Source organism: Lagenorhynchus albirostris, chromosome 19, assembly GCF_949774975.1.
Source record: "Lagenorhynchus albirostris chromosome 19, mLagAlb1.1, whole genome shotgun sequence".
Classification (NCBI taxonomy): Eukaryota; Metazoa; Chordata; class Mammalia; order Artiodactyla; family Delphinidae; genus Lagenorhynchus; species Lagenorhynchus albirostris.
Window position 1 is genome coordinate 8,328,245 of NC_083113.1, and position 15,576 is coordinate 8,343,820.

General features: G+C 54.7%; 1 protein-coding gene across 4 annotated transcripts; it reads right to left on the minus strand.

The window, feature by feature from the left end:
• Positions 1-30: 30 nt before the first annotated feature.
• Positions 31-10,652, minus strand: PRMT1 (protein arginine methyltransferase 1). 4 transcript variants are annotated; one of them, XM_060131721.1, is made up of 11 exons: positions 10,524-10,609; positions 8,240-8,293; positions 7,577-7,678; positions 6,657-6,812; positions 6,452-6,515; positions 4,264-4,406; positions 3,274-3,361; positions 3,073-3,188; positions 2,034-2,184; positions 1,605-1,726; positions 31-256 (listed from the first exon to the last, which is right to left on the minus strand). In XM_060131721.1, exons 1-11 carry the CDS (start codon positions 10,557-10,559, stop codon positions 173-175), a joined length of 1,116 nt encoding a protein of 371 aa, XP_059987704.1. In that variant the 5' UTR covers positions 10,560-10,609; the 3' UTR covers positions 31-172. The 4 variants fall into 4 exon arrangements, with proteins under 4 accessions (XP_059987704.1, XP_059987705.1, XP_059987707.1 ...); XM_060131722.1 differs by lacking the exon at positions 8,240-8,293 and having other exon boundaries at positions 10,524-10,652; XM_060131724.1 differs by lacking the exons at positions 8,240-8,293; positions 10,524-10,609 and adding an exon at positions 7,927-7,945.
• Positions 10,653-15,576: the final 4,924 nt, after the last annotated feature.

Here is a 15,576-nt window from a genome sequence, read left to right on the forward strand (position 1 = left end):
AGTCACGATGTGCCCACAACCCCCCCCGCCCCGCCCCGGCCCAGGCCCCAGAAACCCCCTTCTGTGGGAGGGAGGGAGAGGAAGGGGGAGCCCTGAAACTGCCTAAGAACGCTGCAGCCCCTGGGCCCCTGCAGGGCCGGCCTGGCCGGGGTGGGAGAACCCGGATGCTGCCTCAGCGCATCCGGTAGTCGGTGGAACAGGACAGCTCGCACAGCTGGCCTTTGAAGTCCAGATCAATGGTGAAGTCCAGGTCGCGCTGTGGGGAGAGTGCGGGCGTGAGGGGGAACCTGGGACAGGGCAGGCCAAGACAGAGGGCAGCGGGGGTGCGGTAGGGAGGGGTGGCCACCCCAGCCCACCTGAGGTGCCGTGGGCCCCCCGGCTGTCTACACACCCTCCCCAGAGACCCCACACTGCCGGTCCCACTCCCAGCATCTGTCTTGAACCCCACCTGACTCCCCGTGAGAAGCTCCATGTGACATCCTCAAACCACCTAGAACCCAGCCACGCCCCCCGCCTTGGGTGGGGTGGCAGAGCTCAGCTGCTGACTCTTGCATTATGATTTCCCCCATCAAAACCAGCCCCATCAGCAGGTTATTTTCTCCTTCTTTTACAAGAAGCAAACTTCCTCCTCTCAAAAAGCTCTGTGGTCCCACCCCACCGTCCCCACTTCCTCTCCTCCAAGGCTTCCTGGACGCCAACCCTCTTGTGCCCGTCACCCCCAGCACGCTGGAAAAACTGGGGCAAAGTCACCAATGACCTCAATGACTTCTGCCCTCAGTCCTCACTGCACTTCACCCCTGGCTCCCAGCTTCCTCCTCCCTCTCTGGGTCTCTCAGTTTCTAGTTTGGGTTTTCTCCACCTCTGCACTACTGACATCTAGGGCTGGACCACTCCTCGCTGTGGGGGGATTCTTATCTTGTGCGCTGCAGATAGAGCAGCTCCCCCGCCTCTACCCACTAGATGCCAGCAGTACCCCTTCTTCAGTTGACACCCAAAATGCCTCCAGACAATGACATGGGTGGGTGAGGCAAAATCATCCCTGGCTGAGAATAGCTGCTTAAACCGGTTCTCATATCCCTGACTTAGAAAGCGGGCACACCCACACTGGCCCCACAGAAGCTCCTGACTTTGCCCTAGACCTGCTTCCCCACCGTGTCTCAGGCTGATGGCAGCTCCGTCCTGCCAGGTACTCAGGAGAAAAAAGCAGGGCAAGAGACGGCCCTCCTTTCCTTCCCTCACCCCCATACTTGGGCGAGGATATCCTGTCAGCTCTCCCGCTGGCCCCGCCCCCACCTGCTCAAATACCTGCCGGCCCCTTTCCCAGCTGGACACAGAATTCACTTCCCGCTGGCATTTACCACGTGACTGTCCTGTGTCTAGAACATGAGTGCCAGGAGGGCAGGGGTTCAGCCTGATCACCGCTGGGGCCCCAGGGCCCCCTGGTTTCTAGTAGGTACTCAATAAAACTGTGGTCCATAGACAGACCTGGGGGGCCCCCAGACCGATGAGGTCAGAGCACAGTGTAGCCAGGTTGGCTGGCAGGCTTGGGGCTGAGGGGTGCTGGGGCCCCAAAACGCCTGAGTCTACCCCCCCCAGAGCCTCACGTTGTTCTTGGCATTGGGCCGCATGCCAATGGTGCCAAAGATCTCCTCGCCCGTCTTCACCGTCAGGTAGTCCTCCATGTAGAACACCGTCTGCTTCCAGTGCGTGTATGGGGACTCAGGGCCTGGCGGGGGAGGCGGGTCAGCCGGGCTCACCCGCCTCCTAACCTTCCCAGCCCACACCTTCCCCTCTGCCCAGACACCCCAGCGGCCAGTGACTACCAACTAAGCGGTGACTGTGGCCCCTTCACCCTTGTCAAGCCTGGGAGGGGCTGTTTCACGGGTGGGGAAGCGGAGGCACCGCACGCTCAGGTTGGCTGGCAGAGCCGGCGTCAGAACCCGGGTCCTCGGTGTCCCCGTGGCTCCCTCTGGCCACGCCTGTCACATGCCCCACGGCCCCTGGGCCCCCGCTGCCCCAGGGCCCCGCCTCACTGGTGGAGAAACCGGTCCTCTTGTGGCAGCGGGTGAACTCGATGTTGAAGTAGGCCACCAGCGCATGCACGTAGTCGTTCCGCTTCACTTGCAGGCAGAAGGGGGAGGTGAAGGTCAGGTCTTCCACCTTGACAGTGTAGATGTCCACCTCCTGCGGGATAAGCCTCGTGAGCCCCACTCCCCGACCTCCGGCCCAGCGGGGAAAGCTGGGGGTGCCCCGCTGGATGCCCTGTTCCCTGCTCTCCCAACTCCAGCCCGAATCCAACAGTTCGACCTCCTACAACAACTACTGGTCCTTAGAGAACCGCCCGTTTTCCCCTCTCCACTGCCTGTACCCTGCCCCTGGCCACCATCCCCGCCTCCGATGCGGCAGCATCTTAACAAGGTTCCGTGGCTCCCGCCCTCTCCCCCCACATCCCTTACTCCACGTTATCAGCCAGTGTGACAGTTTAAAAACAGATCATGTCACATCCCTGCTTAAAATCCTTTGACTGCTCCCCGGTGCACTCAAAGCAAAACCGTGACTCCTGACTCAGGCCATGGAGGCTCACCCAGTCAGGGCGTCTGCCCTGCCATCTCCCTCTACAAACTCCCTCCTCCACCCAGGTTTGCCCGCCATGAGCATCCCAGCAAGATTTGATACTGTGGGTCGGGAGGGAGACCTCAAAAAATGATGGCTGCTGGTAGTCTTTATCAGGGACCCATGTGTGTATAAACTCACTCGTGGTGCTGGGCTTTCTGCATTTGGTGGCCCTGCCTGGGGTCTTAGCTGCCTGCCTTGGGCGGACGTGCCCTCCGGGAGGTGTGCCTTGGGGTCAGGGCCAGCCTATGTCACTGCCTTGTTCTGGAACCCAAGGGTCATGCCTGGCTCACAAAGCTCTTTAACTGAAGTGGCTTCTCCAGGCGTCTAGCGCCACCTCCAGCAGATCCATCAGGCTCCCAAGACCTCGGGCAAGCAAGCACTCTGTGCACTGAGGTCCCACGCACCGGCCCTTCTTGGGCTGACCCTGTGGGACACCCAGCCACCCCACCCCCTCACCTTTATCAGGCAAGCGTTGGTGACCAGCTGCTTGGGGTCCACCACATCCACCAGGGGCTCCTTGATGGCCACATCTTTGATGCAAGACATGTCAAAGCCGTACACGTTCTCCCACCCTGGGGAGGAGGGGAGGGGTGAGCCCGTGGGGGCACCTGGCCCCAAGCTGCCCCACCCCTTGGGCTCCTCAGGCCCCGAGCTCACAGTGGATCTTATAGTCTTTGTACTGCCGGTCCTCGATGGCCGTCACATACAGCGTGGCTCGGTCCGGGAAGATGAGGCCGTCGGGTGCCTGCACAGCGCAAAGGAGCAGGGCAAGGGCGTGAAGGATGCGGGGCCTCGGCAACGCTGCCCCGTTTTGTCTCTTTATCCACCACCTCCGCCCCCGCCCTGGTCTGGGCTACCAGCATTTCCCACGTGGACTCCTGAAGCGGCCCCCTCACCGGTCCCCAGCCTCAGCCCTCGGCTTGCTCCCCGGATGGCTGCCTGATGGCTCCCAGGAGCATCTAAGTCAGACCCTGTCCTTCAGAGGTCCTGAGGAATCCTCAGAAGCACGCCCCCGCCCCCACTCCCCGGAGGAGTAAAGCAAAGTCTCTCAGGGGTCACGCAAGATCTGCACAGGCCCCTCCACCCCTCGCCTCACCCCCTGGCCCCCCCGGCCCCCGCCCTGGCTTCCCACCCCTCGCCCCCCAGTGCTCCTCCAGATCCTCATTCCACTACAACTTCGCCGCTGCTCAACACACAGCAGGTGCACTCCTGCCCGAGAACCTATGCACTGGCTGAAATCCTCTGCCCAGTGTGCCTTTCCACTCAGATCCCACACAGCTCCTTCCCATCCTCTGTTCAGGTCTCAGTCACCTCCCGTGGGAGGCCTGCTCTGACTTGAGCACCTGGGACCACAGCCCCCCAGTCCCTCCCTATCCCTATGCCCTGCTATTGTTCTCTTCCCGGCACTAACTCTCCTGACACTGTACCATCTCCCTGTCCCTGTCTAGCTTCCAGTACTGGCTCCCCTGTCTTGGCTGTGGGCCTCCTAACATCTGTGTAGATGTATTCAATCCCCTGTATTCACTGCTACTGTGGGAAATACCTAGCATGGCTTTCCTTTTCTGCCTAGACCCTGACATATGCTCAACAAAACAGCTGAAGGACCCTGGCCTGCATCAGCTGCTCCCACCCCACTGGGGGCCTCACCAGCCACTTGTCTCGGGCGTAGAGCACGGTGTTGAGCATCGACTCGTAGAAGAGGCAGTAGCCCATCCACTCGCTGATGATGATGTCCACCTTCTCCACCGGAAGCTCCACCTCCTCCACCTTCCCCTTGATGATGGTCACCACTGTGGGGCAGACAAGGGCACATGCCACCAGCCCAGAGGAAGCCCATCTGCTCGCCTCCCTTGGGGGGGATGGGGGATGGTCCAGGGCCTGGGGACCCCACTGGGACAGCCCTTGTCTTCTCAAGGAAGGGCTGGGGGTTGTATTGGGGCATCTACAAAGAACTCCGCGAGCTGAAGCCACACCCTGTTAACTTAGTTTTAAAATTCATTCATCATGGGGTATTTTTGAGGTAGGAGCAAAAACTTTACATGGATTAGGTATTAGGTGACATTAAGATTTTGCCACCAACAGTCAGGTCTAGGGCCCGGTGCGGAGAGCCCTTCGTCCTGGGACACGAGGCGCAGTCAGAAAGGTGGCTGACCCCTCGCCCGTCACGCACTGCACATTCGTGGGGAAGCTGCTAAACCATTCGTAGACGACCTGCTTCTGGGTCAGGGTTTCATACTCAGCAGAGCAGCTCCCTTGCTGCAATCTATTAAAAGTCAGGCCTTGATGCGAGGGTTTTGTTTTGTTTTGTTTTTCAAAAAAAGAAAAATTAAAAAAAAAAAAAGATTTTCCCGCTAACAGTCATGGTCTTTTTTTTTTTTTTTTTTGGCTGCACTCTGCAGCTTGTGAGATCTTAGTTCCCCGACCAGGGATCGAACCCCGGCCCCGGCAGTGAAAGCGCCAAGTCCTAACCACTGGACCGCCAGGTCATGTTTTGTGTGTGTGTGTGTGTGTGTGTGTGTGTGTGTGTGTGTTTGTTTTAATTTATTTATGTTATTTATTTTTGGCTATGTTGGGTCTTCATTGCTGCGCATGGGCTTTCTCTAGTTGAGGTGAGGGGGCTACTCTTCGTTGCGGTGTGTGGGCTTCTCGTTGTGGTGGCTTCCCCTGTTGCGGAGAACAGGCTCCAGGCTCAAGGGCTCTAGAGTGCAGGCTCAGTAGTTGTGGCACACGGGCTTAGTTGCTCCGCGGCATGTGGGATCTTCCTGGACCAGGGCTCGAACCCATGTCCCCTGCATTGGCAGGCGGATTCTCAACCACTGTACCACCAGGGAAGCCCAGGTCATACTTTTAAAATGGCCTTATCTATTAGAGACACACGCAGCAGTACTTATACAGTCGGAATTTGCTTCAAAAGGAGATATTTAAAGCTGAGTAATGGGTACTTGGGGATGCATTATATTAGTCTCTTTTAATAAAATCCCTTCAGCTTCTAGAATGCCAAGAGCCCTCACATCTGAAAAACCCACCATCTTCCCATGTTCTCTGCCCCTCAAACCTTGCAGGTGGGAAGGACAATTTGGCAGTGTCTGCCCAACTTCCATTTTTGACCCACACGATCCTACTTTTATGAACTGACCTCACAGATACACTAGTTTGTATATGAGATGACAATGACGTTACACGTAGGGGGATGGAAACCTAGGAAGCTTAAATGCTCATCACCAGGGGCTTGGTTAAGAAAGCTGGTGTATGTGTAGACAGATGATGTCAGCCATCAAAAAGCAAGATCCTCTCAACATCGTGAGAAGTGTTAAGCAGGTGATGATAAGCAGGTGAAAAAAACAAAAGGCAGAAGACTTGTATTAATATGTATGAAATGCTATCTGTGTCAAAAACCAGCACATGAACGTAGAAACACACACACATGTATATTTGCTCATAGGTACAGACTTCTCCGGAAGGGACCACTGGCTGCACTCAGAGAAGGGCGGCTGAGAGGCAGGTAGGAGACTTCTTACTACAGGCCCTCAGATGCCAACCACGTGACTCTAACACTCACTGAAAAAACGAAAGACTGCTTCTTGCCCCGCTCCCCCTCCCCCCTTTTCTAAAGACTGAGGCACTGAGCTTGCGACTTCTGCACTCAGATTCTAAGATGACTTGTCAGGTGGTGGGTTCTGAGAAGGCTGGATTCTTGGGCTGTCGGCAGCCCAGAGTCCACAGAGGAGGAACGCCTGAATTTGAGTTCAGTGGCCCCCATCCCCTTGCCGAGGGCCCCGGGGAAGCTGGGATCACCCGCTCCCTCCCCACCAACCCGTTCTCTTCCTGGGCTCACCGTGGTCTAACTTGTTGGCTTTGACGATCTTCACCGCATAATCAGAGATACTGGAACACTCGATCTGGGGGCCCAGGAAGAAGGGAGGGTGAGAGCCCCCCCAGTCCCACCCTCAGTCCCCATCCCCCTCCACCCAATCCCTGAGCCCCAAGGGGCCCCCTGTCCGTCCCCAGGCCCAGGCCCGCCTGCTGCCTAGGACACTCACCCCGATGACCTTGCGGGCCCCGGCCTTGGCAGCGAACATGCAGAGGATCCCTGTGCCCGAGCCCACATCCAGCACCACCTTGTCTTTGAAAAGGTGCCGGTTGTGAAACATGGAGTTTCGGTACGTGAGGGTGCGGACCTCATCTTTCAGCATTTCCTGAAGGGGGTGGGTACAAAGATATCATGAGGGGGCCTGCATCCCCAACTGTAAAACAGGGTGCCCTGGTCTCCAACACACTGACATTTCGAGAGCTAGAGCTCAGACCTCTAACTTGCTTTAGTCCCATTGGAACAAGTCATTTCCCTTCCATACGCCTCAGTTTCCCTATTTGTAAAATCGGACTGGGTGGACTAAACTCCCATATCAGCCACCTTAGGTTCTACCATTGCCACCTAAGCCCCTGTGAGCCTTGGCTTTAAAAAGTCCTCAGTAAGTTAATGCCACTGAACCGCATACTTGCAAATGGTTAATTTTGTTATGTATATTTTATAACAATTAAAAAAAGAAAAATCTTCACAATTCCATCCCAGCTGCTTTCTGGGACCTCGGCCTCCATCGCGTGCAAAAGGATCGAGAAGCCTTCAGCACACTGGGCACGAGCAGCTGGGGGACAATCCCGCCGCCGGTCACAAGAGGGCGGCAGAGACCGGCAGGCCCTGAACTCTGGCTAAAGTCTCAGGCACACATGCGCGCTCCCACCCCAGCCTCCCAAGAGGGGCCCAGCAGAGAGCCAGGCTAACCTCTGTCTCCAAGGCAACGGCTGGGAGAGGCGACCCTGGAGCGTGAGCCTCGCATGCGCAGAGGGGAGGCCCACTGCCAGGGAAGGCAGTGCGCATGCGTTGGAAATTAAGTTCCAGCCCTCCCAAACATTAACCCCCCTGAAGATGCAGCAGCCTTATGAGCTGTCTGTCCATACTCACCTCGTGGATGCCAAAGTGAGCATAGGAGTCAAAGTAGTAATCTTTGGACGTCATGTCCTCAGCGTTGGGCTTCTCGCTGCTTTCTGCCTGGGCACAGGAGACCTGGGAGGGGGCGGATGGGAACAGGGGTCAAACCTGGGGGCTCCCCACAGACTCTTAAGCCTCCAGGTCCCTACTTCTCCCTGGAGTATAGAGCCACCCTCCCAAACCGTACCATGGCAACCCTAAAGGCCCCGCCTGCCATCTTGCCTCTCCCAGGAACCCCCAAACCTAACACCCCATTTTCCTCTTCCAGGACCCCCCCAGAGCACCATCCAGGAGAGCACCCCTGATACCTCAGCCACGCCTACCATCTCTCCAGTCTCTCTGCCCCCGTCTCTAGCTCAGCCCACAGCTGGGGAGGGGAGGAGAGGGGAAGGCAGAACGGGGACAGACATAGGGAAGGACAAAGGGGGGGCTGGAAATGGAGTTAAGGAAGTAGCCACAGTGTTGGGGGAGGCCAGATAGGGGCCACAAACCTGGAGGGAGTTTGTACTAAGTGTTTCCGGGGCACAGGGTAAACTGATTTGAAGCAGGAGGGATCATAGTTAAGACCACTAGAAAGGGCCTGATGTGTGACAAGATATGTATATGTGGGGAAGGGTCTCACAAAAGGATATTTACTTCTTCAAGAGGCGGCTGGAGGCTCATCCCATTAGCCAAGGTGGCTACAAAATTCTAGGAGAGAGTAACAGGGAGAAAGGATTAGCTACTGGGAGTGACTAGGGGAGGGCCAGGCCAAGGGACCCCGGCTCTTGGGGGACAAGGAGGTATGTCCTACAATTTTGCTTTTTTTTGAGGAGAGTGGACAAATAAAGAGGCAAGGCTGTTTTTAAAAGGGTGTGGGGCAGGTGGGGGGGGAGTAGAAGGGGAAGGGGGGTTCTATCCCAGCTGTGGCTGGAGAGATGGTGGCCTGCACCCACACTGCCCCTCTTTGGCCAGGCACCTGATGACACACCTCCCCCATCCAGGCCAGAGGAACTGGCCCCCACTGGGCACACAGGCACTGCCAGCTGTCACTCCCCCTCATCACCTAATCCCCCCAGATTAGGTGACACTTCCTGACACAAACCCCCATCCTGGGGTGCCATGAGTAGCTGGGGGAGGGTGGTTGGCAGGGTGTACCCACTGGGCACCTGCCACCTCCGCAAACCAGTCTCTCGTCTGAGAGGATTCCAGAAAGGAGGTGTGGCACACAGACGCCCCACCAGAGCTGGCACCCCGGCCGCTAGCTCCTGCCTTGGACTCAGGGAGTCCCAAACAAAACCAGTGAGAGCCAACCTCCTCGATTATCACCCGCTGCCCAGGAGGGTAGAATACCAGGGAGGAGGCCAGACTCTGGACCCTCAAGCCCACCTACCCTCCATTCAAACAACCATCCCAGGCCCTGAAACCCCCCAGGTGTGGGGCAAAGTCCTGGGGCAACCTCTGGGGAAGATATTTCCTCCACCCACACAGGCCCTGGTCCAGGAGACAGCCGAGGGGGATAGGAGTCATTGGAGTGACCCCTAGGGGCTGCCCCCCAAGGTATGCATCTTGGGAGCCGACCTCCCATTCCAGAGACTGCTTACAAGGTAAGGGGTGAGAGTAGGGAGACTCCATCAGATTACAGCTTTTCCTGATGTAACCACCCTCTAGGCTCCAAGAAGCGTGAAATCACAGACATGACCCCCTGGACTCCAAGCCCCACCTCTATCCTCCCAAGCCAGTGAATGACGCGGATTAAGAAGGGCTGCTGGTGAGAGGATTTTCCCACCGGGGCGCATTTCTCAACACCGCCGATACCTCCGCCAAACAAGCCCCCAGAGCGCTTGAAACACAGCACCGGAACCAGCCCCATAGGGCTGCACGAGAATCAAACCTCACGGGACACCATTTCAGGCAACCAGGCTCAGGACCCTCAAACAGGGCCTCAGGAAAGGGGAGGTCAACTCCCACCCTCACAAATGCCCCAGGGAGAGAACGGGCTCCAGAAGGGGGTAAAGTTCGCTGCGTCCATTCCCTCACATCCCCTTCCCAGTACAGATTCTCCCTCCCCTAGCCCGGGAGGGCTTCGACGGGAGGTGGGCTTTGGGACACGCCCCATGAAAAAGATGTCCCTCCCACACACCCAGAAATGGCCACAAGGGGGTGCACAGGGCCTAAGCCGGAAGGATCTCCTTCAGCTAGATGCCCCCCCCACCAACCAAAGGGAGGTCACAGGGGCATGCCCCATCCCCCTAGCTCCCAAAGAGGGGAGAATCCAGGGACAGGAAACAGGGGGTGGGAGGGGGGCCCGGAGGGAACCAATCCTTCGTCTTCCTACAATCTCAACGCAAGAGTGCAGGAAACCTGGACGGATGCCTGAACAGATGCCCTGGTCCGGGAAGGGATTTGTTGAGAGTCGAGATACACTGCCCCTCCCAAGAGACTCTTTACTTCGCGGAGGTCCCCAAGTAAGTCCCATCCCGAGGTGCCTGTCACGATCCCCGGGGAGGGGGTCGGGGGGCCTCAGAAGGAGGGTCAGAGCCTCCTCTCCGCCCCCCCGGGGCGCCCCTCCCCCGGCCGGGGGCGGGGCCTTTGTCCCGCACGTGGAACCCGCCGGGCCAGCGGGCACTGCACACCACCTCCCCACCCACCGCGCCGCGGCCACGTGGGGGCCAGGCCGGAAGCGCCCCCAGCCCTCCTCCACGTGGAAGGGGGCAGGAGACCCTCGGAGCGGCGTGCTGCCTCAGGCCCCCGAAAGCTAGGGAACCCGCACTTCAAACGGTATCTCCATATCCGGAGAATGCGACGCCCCCTCGGTACGGCTGGGGGCTTTCAGCCCCAATCCGGCGACTTAGAGCCCCTTCCCCAAGACGGAGGCATAAAATACCGACCTCCAAACCGCCCCCTGCCCCCTGCCCCTGACGGCGCTCCAGGCGCTCACCTCCATGATGCAGTTCGCGGCCTCGGCTGCCGCCATCTTCACCCGCGCCTATTCCTCCTCCGGCCGCCGAGACCCCCCCCTTCTCCGCACTCCCCCGGGACCGCCTTATACCGGAGGGTCCAAGGCCCGCCCACCGCGACCCCGCCTGGAGATCTCATTGGCAATGGAGGCGACCCGTCTGGGGATACCGTTTAGCAATTGGGTGAAGAAGACGCCCATCAAAGTCGAGGGGCCCGCCCAGTCTGGCGTGCCGAACCCCGCCCCCATAAGTCGACCGGGATGGGAAAGACTGCCTGTCTGTCGCAAGAAGTACGACTGATGATTGGGCAAAATCTACCGGGAGTTCCCGCCCCTACTCCCCCAGCACCGCCTCAAAGCTTCCCGGCGGACCCCGCGCTAAGCGGACATCTTGAAATAGAGCTGTCTATCACCAAAATGACCCGCCTCTTCATAGCTGCTATTGGTTTATCAAATCTGTGACGTCACGAGGCCTTTGGCCAGCCTCCGCCAAGCGGCCGGCCTCAAGGAGAACATGGCGATTGGCCCACGAGAAAAGAAGGCAGGGCTTTAGGCTCCAGCGATTGGCTCAAACGAACTGTCACTCATCATCCGTTCGGCGGCTTCTCATAGTCTGTGGGAAATCCAGGAGGAATAAGGGAGCTCGTGCCCATTTTCCTGAGGGAAAAATGAAGCAATGAGAGGCCCAAAGAGAGGGAGGTCATGTCCGGGATCCCGAAGCAAGTCAGGAATAGGACTCAGGCGTCGAGGCATTGAACTCCTAACCCTCTACTTAATTGTTCCAAATTTTTTAAACCCAGTGACTCCATTCAAGCCACTTGGCCTTTGCCAAATCCCACCCCTGCCGGGAACACCCACCCGCTTCGTCTGGCCAACTCCTATACGTCAGTTAGGGCACAGCTTAGTCGCCACCTCCTCCAGGAAGCTTTCCTGGACCTGCAGAAAAAGTTACTAGTTGAATGAAGATAAATGCAACTTGTGGAATGTATCCGTCACCCAGAAAGTTCCTTCACGACTCTTTCTAGTGAACACCTCCCCCACCCAACCCCAGAAGCAATCACTTTCTGTTTTGTGTCACTATAGTGCAGCTTTTCCGTTTCTAAAATTTCTTGTAAATGGAATTATACAGTATGTGCTCTTTTGTGTCTGTCCCTCACCATAATGTTTTTGAGATTCGTTCATGTCGAATATAATGGTTGTCCAATCCTTTTTACTGCTGAGGAGTATTCCATTGTATGGATGGATCACATTTTCCTGTTGATGGACATCTGGGTGGTTTTCATAGGTCTGGTATGAATAAAGTGGCTATGAACGATCATGTCCGGGTCCTTCTGTGGACGTACACTTTCACTTCCCTTGGGTAAACCTAGGAGCACATGGCTGGGTCATAGGCTAGGTGTATGGGTTTTTTGTTTTGTTTTGTTTTTGTTTGTTTGGTTTTTTGGCTGCGCCATGCGGCATGCAGGATCTTACTTCCCCGACTAGGGATCAAACCCATGGCCCCCGCAGTGGAGGCACCGAGTCTAAACCACTGGACCGCCAGGGAAGTCCCCTAGGTGTATGTTTGTAAGAAACTGCTCGAAGGTTTCCCATGGTGTTCTACCATTTTGCATTCCTATCAGTGATGCAAGAGAGTTCTAGTGCTCCACATCCCCTCCAGCACGTCATAAAATCAGTCTAGGGGCTTCCCTGGTGGCGCAGTGGTTGAGAGTCCGCCTGCCCATGCAGGGGACACGGGTTCGTGCCCCGGTCCAGGAAGATCCCACATGCCGCGGAGTGGCTGGGCCCGTGAGCCATGGCCGCTGGGCCTGCGCGTCCGGAGCCTGTGCTCCGCAACGGGAGAGGCCGCATCAGTGAGAGGCCCGCGTACCGAAAAAAAAAAAAATCAGTCTATAATTTTAATGACTCTTGTAGGTATTAAGAGATTATCTCCTGGTTGTGACTTGCATTGCCCTGATGGCCAGTGTTGTTCAGCATCGTTTCATGTGCTTATTGGCCATTTCTATATTTTGTTTTGTCAAGTGTCTGCTCAAGTCTTTTGTGTATTTTTACAAACAGTGTTGTTTTCTTATTCACAAATCATAAACGTTCTTTATAGATTCTGGATACAGGTCTCTGTCAGGTATATCTACTTTTTTTTCCCCCCTTAATTTATGTATCTTATTTTTGGCTGCTTTGGGTCGTTGCTACAGCACGAGGGCTTTCTTTTTAGTTGTGGCGAGCGGGGGCCACTCTTCACTGTGGTGCGCGGGCCTCTCACTGCGGTGGACTCTTCTTGCGGAGCACTGCCTCCAGGCACGTGGGCTCAGCAGTTGTGGCGCAGGGGCTTAGTTGCTCCACGGAACTTGGGATCTTCCTGGACCAGGGCTCGAACCTGTGTGCCCTGCCTTGGCAGACGGATTCCCAACCACTGTGCCACCAGGGAAGCCTGGTATATCTACTTTAAATTTTTCTCCCAATCGGTGACCTGTCTTTTCATTTTCTTAACGTTGCCTTTGAAAAGCAGAGAGTTTTTCGTTTTGATGAATTCCAATTAATTGGTTATCTGAGCCCAGGTCTTGACCCTACATTGTATGTTGCATGGATCTTTTTTTTTTTTCCTTTTCTATTTCTCCAAATGTTTCAGCAGGGTGTTTGTTTCCTTTTACCTTTTTTTTCTTTTTCTGATTTCCAAGCATTTTAACCCAATTACTTTTGCTCTGTGTTGCTATGAAGAACAAAAAATTGTAACAAACTCTCTACAACACTAGGAAATAACCTAATGTCATTGGGTACAGAGTACAGGGGAGAAGTCTGAGCTGGAGGCAAAACTGGGGGAGTCGTCAGAGTCAAATTCTGCATTTTCCAAGATGGCAGCCACATGGGACAACTGAGCAATGGACCATGGCAAGTCTCAACTGAGATTTGCTACGGCTGTAAAACACACACCAGATTTTGAAGACTTCACGTAAAAAAAAGAATCTATAATATCATTAATATTTTTTATATTGATTACATGTTGAAATGATTCTATTTTGGATAAATGGGGTAAATAAAAATTATTGTTAAAATTAATTTACCTGTTACTTTTTACTTTGCTTTAATGGGGCTACTAGTGTATTCTAAATAACACATGTGGTTCATATTATATTTCTATTGGCCAGTGCTGCACTAGGTCACGGAATGGACAAGATTACCGGGGAGTTGGTGTGATTAGAAGTGTGGTTAGAGGGACTCCCCTGGCAGTCCAGTGGTAAAGAATCTGCCTTCCAATGCAGGGGATGCAGGTTCGATCCCTGGTTGGGGAACTAAAATCCCACATGCTGCGGGGCAACTAAGCCCGCGCGCCTCAACTAGAGAGCCCACATGCCACAAAACTACAGAGCCCACGCTCTCTGGAGCCTGCGTGCCACACCTACAGAGAGAAAACGCACACGCTGCAACTAGAGAGAAGCCCGCGCACCGCAATGAAGATCCCGCATGCTACAACTAAGACCCAATGCAGCCAAAAATTTAAAAAAATAAAATTAAAAAAAAGAAGTGTGGCTAGAAGACCTGAGTCAAACTGGAGAGTCAAGTGTCCACGAGCTGTGATGGTAGAAACTTACATCTCTCGCTAAACTGGAACTCGGTCCTTCCTTCAACTGAGAATTTGGGCAACACATCAAAATAGGATTAGTTCCTGTGCCTGGTTCCGCAATATAAATCACAGAAATTTGCATGTCACATGACAGTTGCTGTATATACTCCTGTGGTCAGCAGGATTCTAAGATGGCCCTCATGATCTCTGCCTCCTGGTGTTACATACCAAGGAGTAGGTTGGGTTATATGACAAAGGAGATGGATGTCACTCCCTTGATTAGGTGACCTTATATGGCAAGGGTGAAGGGAGTTTTCGGATGACATTAAGGCTTCAAATTGGCTGGTTCTTTTAATTAATTAATTTATTTATTTATTTAGCTGTGCCGGGTCTTGGTTGCAGCATTCGGGATCTAGTTCCCTGACCAGGGATCGAACCTGAGCCCCCTGCACTGGGAGAGCAGAGTCTTAACCGCTGGACCACGCGAGAAGTCCCTCAAATTGGTTAATTTTAAATTCATCAAAAGGGAGATTTTCCTGGGTGGGCCTGACTTAATCAGGTGAGGCCACAGATTGTCCTGCTAAAACCACATGCACTGGGAAGAGGCCCCCGAGCCTCAGATGAGATTGAAGCTGAAACCTTGATAGCAGCATGTGACCATCCTGAGCCAAGCACCCCGCTAAGCTGCACCCATGCCCCTGACCCAGAGAAACTGAGATTAGTGTGTTATTATAAGCCACGAAATGTATATGACTTGTTACGGTAATAACTAATCTGCCTCCAAATGTCATTCCTGTTCTATTTAGAAATCATGGTTATGAGACCCACCCTAGGTGTTTTTAATGAATGTGTTAATGAGGAGGCATGCCTATTATTTATTTTTTTATTTTTAATTTATTTAATTTATTTTTGGCTGCATTGGGTCTTCATTGCGGTGTGTGGGCTTATTATTGCAGTAGCTTCTCTTGTTGCGGAGCACGGGCTCTAGGCACACAGGCTTCAGTAGTTGTGGCACACAGGCTCAGTAGTTGTGGCTCGCAGGCTCTAGTGCGCAGGCTCAATAGTTGTGGCGCACGGGCTTAGTTGCTCCGCGGCATGTGGGATCTTCCCAGACAAGGGCCCAAACCCGTGTCCCCTGCATTGGCAGACGGACTCTTAACCACTGCGCCACCAAGCCCGGCATGCGTATTATTAGGCCACTAATTTTTATATTAATCTTGAACGCTTTGGGACTTCCCTGGTGGCGCAGTGGTTAAGAGGCCGCACTCCCAATGCAGGGGCCTGGCTTTGATCCCTGGTCAGGGAAAGAGATCTCAGATGCATGCCGCAACTAAGAGTTCGCATGCCACAACTAAGGGGCCTGTGTGCCGCAACTAAGGAGCCCGCCTGCCACAACTACAGACCCGGCGCAAACAAATAAAATAAATATTTTTTAAAAAATCTTGAAAGCTTTATTTCCACATACACTCGAATCTT

Coding starts and splice junctions, on each gene's coding strand:
- PRMT1 (XM_060131721.1), bottom strand. CDS start 10,559: ATGGCGGCAGCCGAGGCCGCGAACTGCATCATGGAG. Junction 4,407..6,451: donor AGCCAACAAGTTAGACCACG/GTGAGCCCAGGA, acceptor TCTGCCCCACAG/TGGTGACCATCATCAAGGGG. Junction 257..1,604: donor GGCCCAATGCCAAGAACAAC/GTGAGGCTCTGG, acceptor CTCTCCCCACAG/CGCGACCTGGACTTCACCAT.